Below are 9,804 nucleotides of genomic sequence, written 5' to 3' on the forward strand. Positions count from 1 at the left end.
CTGGAGCCCAGATGTGTTGGTGCCACAAAAAGCAAACCAAACCAAATAACCAAATGGTACTGCATAAAATATTGATAAATAATTGGATTTTATCCAATTATTGGCCTGAATTGTATTCCATATAGTTTGACATAAACTGGAAATGTTTTAATGAAGTTAATTTGTGCCATACAACATAAAATTACTCAATATAAAGAGGACTAATTATTGACAGCATAATTAAATGACGGTAAAGTGCTTCCAATAGATTGTTGGTGTGGAAAAAGCATCAACAATTGTTGGTGAGAAACATAAGTCACCATGGGTGCATCAAGACTGGAAGTGTATTGAGGCAAATTCACAAAAATCTGAAAATGATTCTTGTGAATTTGATTGATTCTGTCTTGAAAACTGAGTCAAAGCAGTAAAAAAAGGAAGCATTCTGGTGTTTATTAAGCAAATACAACATTTGTGAGCATGTGAAACATATAGTGCATAAGTTTTAAAAAAAATCGACAAACTGTCAGTTTAAAAAATAATGATCTAAATTTTAATCACTTGAAATATTTGATTTGGAAAACAAGCAAAAAGGCAACACAAAATCTCTTGCACAAATACTAGCAGACAGACCTGGAAGCTTCTCCTGTCAAAGATGGCAACAACAGAAAAAAAAGGCAAAACATTTCACATACTGAACTGATTCAGGTTAAATATTGCTTTTGGAAATACATTAGAGACTTAAATATATGGATTTCTAGATCAAAATTCAGACACTGATTACATGACATAATAAAAAACACCTAAGCACAGAACCAAACCCACCAATGACACAGAAAGAGAAATAGACAGATAGGTTAATATGACATCATTAGACTTTCTGCTGCTGATTGATGCCCAACGTATGAATGAAGCTGTAATTTTAGGTCTTCATGTATATTATATCCTCCTCACAAAGGAAAGGTAGATTATGCTTACAACTTTCATCACTCCATTTGTAGGTTTTAGCATCGATCACACCACAATGATTGGACAAAGGCATCTCAGGCTGTTTTCCATTCTCCCAGTTTTTATAGTTCACAATTCGGTCACTCCAAATCCAGAACCCAAAGACAGAACTCTGCCTCAGACCGATCCACAAACGCTTCGAAGCACCAGCGTAAGTGACATTCAGCCACTGTTCGACAGCTTCCTGGTCCTCCTCATCCTCAATCCATAGAAGGCGTGAATGTCTGGTTTTACAGTAATCCAGCGCGTCCTCCCAAGTTTTGGGCTCCTTGATTACTTTGATTCTCACACGGCCTGAAAATTAAGACAAAAAACACAACTAAGACTTACAGAAAGTGAAAGGCTCACCTAGAGCATCAACACAATTCTTTTAACCCTTCGCTGCATGCTAATCTTTAGCTCACCCATAAATTGTGCAGACAATGTCTGAAAAAAGGATGGTGCAATTTTAGCATTTGGGATTGGTTATTAGTGCATTTGATTAAAAGTCCAAATGATGACATGTTAAATTTTCATTTATTGGATCTGAATTGAGCCTAGAAGGTAAATTTATGTCACACTATTTCTCAATAACAGCACTGATATTCCCTTGAAACTTTACTGCTTAGCTTATTAACGTCTAAGATGATCTCATCAAAATGTGCATAATTTTTCTAATTATGCATGACAACATTTCTACATTCTCTCAATAAAGCCAAACAATATTTGCCAGTAAATGTATTAAATTTACAGCTAACCTTTATAACAAATGACTGGATTGCTATTATCACACTTTATTTGATTCCAAATAAGGTTTATTTCCTCGTTAATTAAACAGACACATTGTCCAGAACTCCTCTGATTCACTTTGAACTTTGAACCGTATGTTGAACAACTGTTGTCTGCCCTTTCATAGTAATCATGCTGAAGCCCAATCCAAACGTTTTTTCCTTGACTTTTTCGCCGCAGGTCGTCATTTTGCTGTTCATTCATGATACTCGCTAAATCAGTGAAATGTGTTCTGCAGTGTTGCATTGCCTGGCACCAGTTTTTCTCAACATCGTGCACAAGGGTAAAATTTCCACCTGGAAAAGAAAAAAAATAAGGAAGAAATCAGATTCAAGTGAGCAGGTGTGTAAATTTACACTTCAAAATGATAAACTTGATTGAATAAAACTGAGCTGTTCAATCTATAAGAAGATAAATATTAACTTAGTGTTATTGTGTTTCACCAAAATACAAATCTGCTTTGCAAACTAGTGCTTTTAAGTGCAGCATTGGTACTTTAAAATTTTACTAATTTGCATATCAGTACATCTTTTCCAGCTTTCAGTGTGTACTGGAGCTTATACTGGTGTTATGCAAGTCTTCATCATATGCAACATAAGGACAAGTTTTTTGAAGAGGACAAGTTTTTCCCTTGGAAGAAGCAACTCTGGTTATCCATCCTCACTACTTACAAATATTTTTATTTTGTTATATAATATTGCTTAAGTGACATTGGCTTGTTAAGTGATAGCCGTAATACTGGTAAATATATTTTATAACAGGAAATGAACAGTAATAGGTTTATTGAAATCATAAGTGTAAAATGAACGTATCACTTCTTTGGTTTTAAGGAGCTTTTTTTGTGTTACTTTTCATGTCCATGATAATGTCATGATGATTGATGTGGCTCAAGTGGATCTGACTTAGAACCAGCTTGTTTTTTAAATTTTTTATTAAAGGTATTTATTTTTATTTAAAGGTAATTATGTATTGATCAATATGATTAAAATATGACTCCTGTTTCTGTAATATCATTTTATCACATTAAGGGGAGTACCTGCATTTTTTTCCCACTTAAGCACTAATTATTACTATGCATTATCCCTCAACACTTATCTTCCTTTAACTTTAATATTATTACTTAATATTTAATATTAATTAAATTCTTTTTATTTTCAGAATAAAAGAAAATGTAGGCTTATACTTACCATTTTCACACATGAAAGCCTTTTTTTCAGAACAATTAAAACCCATCCATGAACCGTTTTCAAAAGCTTCACAGAGTTGATCTACATTTGTAATGTTTACTGTTGAGTTGTTAAACTGGACGGCTTCTCCATTTGACCAAAAGAGAGTATTATTATCCTTCTTCTTCAGGCCAAGCCAAAACAAAGCTTCTGAGCTAGTGAAATTAACCATCATCATCTCATCCTCTTCATCAAAAAGACTCAGTAATGATCCCCCGTTTTCAACACATTGTTGTTTTGCAGCAGTCCAGCTACCTTCATTTTCTGTATAATTAAAGTATCGCAGACGGTTTGCAGCGAATGAAAACTGCAAAATTCCTGCAAAAAGACAATAATATGCTATAATTAAGTTTGTTTACAGGAGCTTCTATAAGATGAAATGTAATGTATATTCTACATTTCTTATGCTGTAGTAGATTACAAAGTTGAAAATTCGCCTACTCGTTGGTTTGTGCACTGTTAGTAGGTTCTTAAAGGGAAAGCAATTAAATTTACTGCTGGCAAAATTTATAATTAATCCAGCAACAACAACAAAAAATACAAAAAACAATGCTAGCATTTTAAATACCCTAATCCTGTAAGTTAAAATGTTTGTGCAAATACGCCTACAGATGATTTAAAGCAAGACAAATAAAACAATGCTTACCTGAACACAGCACGAGGAACAAAACTTTCACCATTGTCTGCAGCTTAACAATTCTTCTGAAAAAAAAAAAAAACTAGAGAGGAAGGTGAAAAGAAAAACTTTTTAAAATAAATACAGTAAATGATGTTTAAATCATCTACATGCTGGATATAAGAGCATATAACAGCCTAGAATATCAGACACTGATATAAATTATTTAGCAGTAAGTAAGAATAAGTTCAGGTCTTACCTGCTGATGCATCCGGTGCAAAATGCGCTTTCCACTTCGTGTGGATTAGTTTAATATTCGAAGTGCTCGAAACAGAGTTTACACATTCAAAACAAAGATGTCATGAAATTAATGAATAACAAGATGGTAAAGTGCAGCCAAGTCATAGTCAAATCAGACCAAAATGGAGACCGTATCTTACTGAGGAAGTGACTCACTCATGACGTTTTTATTCTCTCTCTTCAGCTTATGAACCAATTGAAGTATTTCAGCAATTTATTAACAAATGATTAAATCTGTAAAGCAGGTTTTAGTCAAAAACTGGTTTGTTTTGGAAGATGATGGCATTGCAGTTTTTAGAGAATTGATTGTAAACTAACAGGTTGATCTTAGCTTTCCCACTTTAACTTTGTTCAATCTTAACAAAAGAGTTTTTTTTTGTCTACCCTAACTGCATTTCCTGGAACATGCGTTCGCTTTCATGACATAAACAAATACTGGATTAGATCTCATGAAAGGTTTTAAAAACAGAAATTGACTTTGTCAAGAGTCATCATCAATAAATTAACTTGCAAGTTAAATAAATATAATAGAAAATCGTAATAGAAACACAAATATTAGGCGGAAACAAAAACCGACTGTCAGTTTTAACACAATGTCAATTTTGGCTTTTGATAACATTTTAAACACCTTTCTTGTTTTTGTATTAGGCTTATGTAGAAAACCGATATTCAATTTATCACTCTGGTGCAATAATGTAGGTAATGTTTCACCAGAGCCAGCATGTAGTGAAAGCTGTTTGCTATTCAAACTTCAGGACCTGAATTGGTACCATCAGGCTCATATTCCAGATATGGATGAATAGCCCTGTTTATGAGAAGATTAAATGCAAAATGATCTAAACTTTTGTTTTGGTAAAGAAGTGGCTCTCACTGAGGGATTTTAAAGTCAAAATAGTCAACCATTTTCCTAATATGATTAACTATTTTGAATTTTCCAAAACAATATGTAGCTTTAAGAAAAAATGTTGTTTTAAAATAAATGTCAAATCTTGCAGCGAAGTCAGGCGTTTGATGTTGCTAGCCCCCTACATGCATCATCAATTTTGAATTTCAAATCAGATCTTTGTTAATGCAAATCCCTCTAACACTCAACATTTTATAGTTATCTTGAGGTTCCTCTACATAAAAGGTTCATTTGTTCATCACATGCCACAAAAAAAAGCAGAAGTATGCATGGAGCCGTGGGATGGGGTTGTATATGATTCTTTCTGAGAACAGCTTTGAAGGCCCCTGCTATAGACTATGAAACATGCAAAACTACTGTAACAAGGAAAGATCTTTATTGTTACAGTGACATATTGTCCTTAACAAGGAAAATATTTCTATATATCTTTAATGTCATGTTATTCAAAGAACAGAAAAAATAAATAAACCCCCAGTGAAATCAAACCTCTCAAAATTTCTGGGCACTTAACATTTTTTCTTCTGTTGCACTTGAAAAAAATGCAACAATTGTTCCTACTGCAGCTTTAATTTAGCTACAAAATGACTGCATTGCCTTAGTGAGAAGCTGATAACTAATAGGCAGTGTGATACTTAGGAAGATTTCAATTTGAAGCTGTGGGGAAGATAACAAAAAGCAGTACGTTGAACAACTTGTCTGACTTGATTTGTATTACGTGCAGTTGTTATAATTTCAGAAAGGATGAGGTTTTCTGAACTAATAATAAAACTATACAAAAAAAAAGTTAAAAGTTGAGTTGCAGTGACTCAGCACTTTACAGTCTTTGGCAGATATTTCAGTTCCACTGTTTTTCATGGGGTGAAATTGACTCCCATACAGTTTCACACTGATATAAAAAAGGTGCTTACAAGGATGATTTTCCTTCCAGGGCAGACACCTGATTATAGCTAATGATAGAGCATGAAAGCATTCCAGCATTATTCCTGCAAGGCACTATAGCTCAAAATTATACTCAAGTAATTGAATTTGTATGTGGCCACAGCAGATTGTTGTTGTTGTGTGTGATTTCCTGTTCTCTTCAAGTGTGCATTATGTTTAAGAAATGCTTCAGTCCAGATTCAGACGCCGTGGTCTGCTGCCAAACTGCGTTTGTGTAGGTGTGAGGCCACAGTGACCCTGGGTATTGATGGAATTGTGAGGAAAGGTGTTAGATAAAGGGGCATGTCAACTTGGTTCAACAGCAGGTGAAACCATTTTATCCACATAAGTGCTGTTAGATAGTTGACCAATCCTGTGGCTTGTTTTTTAAGAGTCTGACAGGGTGCATGCGTGTGTGTTTGTAGGAGGCAGCTGCAAGCTACTGATTGCTAGCAAAGATTTTCTGGCACTGGAACAGGAAGCAATTTAAGTGCATGTTGAGTACTTGACGACTAAACCCCACCGAGACTTCAAGAACACGTTTGAGTAACAATAAAAAAACAAGATTTGCACTTTAGCAAAGCTGCACAGGAAGCATGGCATTAGATACAATGACACGCACTAAAAGTCAATGTTTTGCAGCTACCTAATGATGAAGTCCTGTGTTGTTTACCCCACATACACATCTGAATTATTGAAGAACAAATGAGGAGGGACCCAAAGGTGAAACATTGACTGTCAGCTGAAAACAGCCCTCTGCTTGATCTCTGGAAAATTAAGTGTTGTGTTTACAAAATGGTTCATTTTGAGAATTTCTTCAGAGGATGCTTCAGGAATAAGTGAAGTTAAATATGTATATAATATTGCAAATATAAAGTTGAGAACCTACGGAGTACTGTATAAATATATCTATCAGACATAACTGAAAAAAAATAAATAAATAAAATAAATACTGGGCCAAAAAGTCTGTCACTTCATCCTGTCTTCTAAGGTTTCTTTTTGCATATCAGTAACCAGCAGATATTTGTGTGGTGTAATATTTGAACACTCAAAACTTACAAGATGTCTGTTTAATTCTTAACAGCTCTTATTGCACTGGAAAGTTGTTAAGTTCAACTCCCTGCAATTTAACCCCAGCACCTGCCTTCCCCTAAAGAGAGAACAGCCGTTTGAAGAAGAAACTGATGCAGACAGATTTTTTTTTCCTTTTTGTCTGACCCAACACATTTAGCTCCAATCTATAATAAAGTCTTGTTTTACTCTGGCTAAGTGCCGGGCCGATATCAGCATGTTCATCATATGACTTGCTGATAATGTGGTTTGTGAGATTTCATTGCGACTCCATTATTAGTTGTGTGCAGATAAAGATTACCAAAATAGTTGTTTACCTCCAACAGTAAAAATGCTGGTATATTGACTGGTATGTTGCCAGTCAATATACCAGTCTGCTCTGGTATATTGTGCAGGTTGTATGATATATTGAGATGCAGAAGAGAAAATTTCACAGAGAGCGTAAATTTTGAAAAACAATGGTTGTAGAAAAACTGGTGTTTGAGATCAAAATAACTGGCAAGGAATACTTGATTGACATGTGGCTGATAGTAACAACAAGAATAATATTTATTCAGGAAGGATGACTTTCTCTGTTTGGAATAGGATTGGAGTATCTGTTCATATTTTTATTTATTTTTTACTGTTTGTGGCAAACAAGCTTTAAAATTAACTATAATCTATAAAGAGTAAGTCTATCAATGCCAGACTCAAAAAGAACAAGAAAAGAAAGAAAACAAAGACCATTTAATTGTGAAATATTTACACAATCTAGCTTAGTTCATTTTTTAAAGTTTTACTGTAATGACAGTGTGGTATCTCTCATACAAGCACTGTCATGATATTTTTGTATATCTTTTCTCATTGGGTAATCAGAGATTTTAGAAGTTGAATTTATTATACTCTGGGTAATATGTTTTAAATATCAAAATGTTGTTGGAAACATCTAAACTTTTGACCTCTTTTCCAAGTCAAAAAGTGATCATCAATATTAAATGTGGCTGGATGGCTCTATATGCTGAATTTTGTTTTCAAATTACAACCTAAATCTTTTTGCATCCTTGAACACTATAGAGTTTATTTATGTGCTATAGCTTCTCTAGAAACCAAATATGAAAAATAGATTTGCAGTTGTGCATTACAGTAATTGTATGCATAAATAAGTCCAATATTAAATCATAAAAGCAAGCAAATCTGTATGATTAACTCTGTGACTACGCTTTATTTTCCAGTGGAATATTATTCGACTGTTTCGCTGTATTTTGCCAGCTAGATTAAGTAATTGCAGTGAATCCCAGGTCTGCGAATGCCTTCATGCAGATTTACTCCCGCCTCCTTAAAAGGCTTGATCTCACCCAATTTCTCCTGAGTTTTCTGCGTAATGGAAAGGCACTTACTGAAACAGTGACATTTCCCTAAGGAGACCTTTCAAATGGAAGTCAACAAGTGTCAGGGACAACAAGTGCAAAAGATGAAAAGCAGCCTGTGCCTTCACTAAGAGGAATCGGTGAGAAGGAATTTTGATGGTGGGGGAAGAAGTCAGGTGGCGGATTTAGATGAAAGACTCAAAAAGCAAGAGGTTAGGCAGAGAAAATCTAGCTGGCATCGAGAGCGTCAGCCGGCAACAATGAAGTCGATGGTGTGATAACTATGAGGGAAAACAAGAAAACACGGTTGGCAGCAAGAGGATGAAAGGAAAAAAAAAAATTACTCAATGCGAAATAGAAAGGGCTAGATAAGGGAGCCGAGTGGGCGTTCTCTCATTTTATGGATTAATAGATAACTATTGAGAACACAATAGGCATCAATCAACCAAACCTACATTCCACATTTTTATTGTCCATTTATGAACTATTGTTTCCATTCCACATTTTCCATTGTTCTCCAAAGGTTTTATTTGTGTCTTTTTTATATGATCTGCATCGCATTCGCTGTGCAAAGACTTTACTACAGTATAACAGGTAGATCAACCAGGTCATTATGCAGCCTTGAAAACATTAAAACTGTTTTACAAGTTTAATATTGTCCAAGTCTTCTGTCAGAGTTCCGATTTAAATTACTGTTCTTCTGCCTTATTTCAGGTTTTATCTAATTAAGCTTGTATTTAAAATCATTATGTTCGGTTATCTGTTGCTCTGCCCACCTGTTATCGCTGCATTTCTCTCCTCCAGACTTTTGCTGGCAGAGAACAGAATTCATGGCTGCATTAATTACAGAAAGTCGACCAGTTCCAGAAGAAGCAAACAAGGACAAGATATTTTCCTATAAGTGTGGGATCATTAAGATTGTTTTAACAAATTTGAGACAAACCTTTGTATTGTTTTATTTTTTGTCAGCAGTACTTTTTACTCTGAAACACTAGATGACATTTTTGTCTACTGACTTATTGTTGACCACAAACCTGCTTTAAATGTTGTTTTGGGTCCTACTGCGACCTCCTGGATGAGTCGATTTGCTCTCTGGGTAATACTGGTTAGTAGGAGGGTTCACCACTGTTCCATATCCGTTTTCCCATTTATGGAAAAAATTGCTCTTTTTCATTTTGACGCAGACAGAAAAGCTTCAGAAATGACTATAGAGACTAATAGATGTCAATTAACTCATCGCGTATTGAATTTATTCAAATAAGGATCAGATTATTGCTTTATGTGTTCTTTTACACGTATTCAATTGAAGTGATTTTGCCATTCTACAGGTCAGACTGTAATCAGGTCTCAGTGTAGCAGGCAGAAATAAATTCAGCTTACCCAAAAGATTATTTTCTGTCACAGTTAAAATGAATTGTGTTCAGGTTGGTTTGAAAAGGTTTTTTTCTCCGAATAAATGAAATCAACTGAAAACATTTTTGCATTTTGTACTCAATCAAGGGCAACTTTGAGATGTTGAACTCTGTTTAAATGTTTAATCCATTTATCATTTAACGTGCAACATTTATAAAAGAAGAAAAACTAATTCAGCAGTCTAATTGATTTCAGATTTTTCATCTCCTACACCTGAGCCACAAGCCAGACAGTTTGGCCAGCACTGATAATCATCAC

At 34.6% G+C, this 9,804-nt stretch overlaps 1 protein-coding gene across 1 annotated transcript; it reads right to left on the reverse strand.

Moving 5' to 3' along the window:
• Positions 1-413: 413 nt before the first annotated feature.
• Positions 414-3,872, reverse strand: LOC111611802 (macrophage mannose receptor 1-like). The gene is made up of 5 exons (XM_023349916.1): positions 3,854-3,872; positions 3,625-3,680; positions 2,940-3,296; positions 1,722-2,048; positions 414-1,278 (listed from the first exon to the last, which is right to left on the reverse strand). The coding sequence occupies exons 2-5, from the start codon at positions 3,656-3,658 to the stop codon at positions 899-901; spliced, it is 1,098 nt and encodes a 365-aa protein (XP_023205684.1). The 5' UTR covers positions 3,659-3,680; positions 3,854-3,872; the 3' UTR covers positions 414-898.
• Between the last annotated feature and the right edge of the window lie 5,932 nt (positions 3,873-9,804).

This window comes from Xiphophorus maculatus, chromosome 17, assembly GCF_002775205.1.
Source record: "Xiphophorus maculatus strain JP 163 A chromosome 17, X_maculatus-5.0-male, whole genome shotgun sequence".
NCBI lineage: Eukaryota > Metazoa > Chordata > Actinopteri > Cyprinodontiformes > Poeciliidae > Xiphophorus > Xiphophorus maculatus.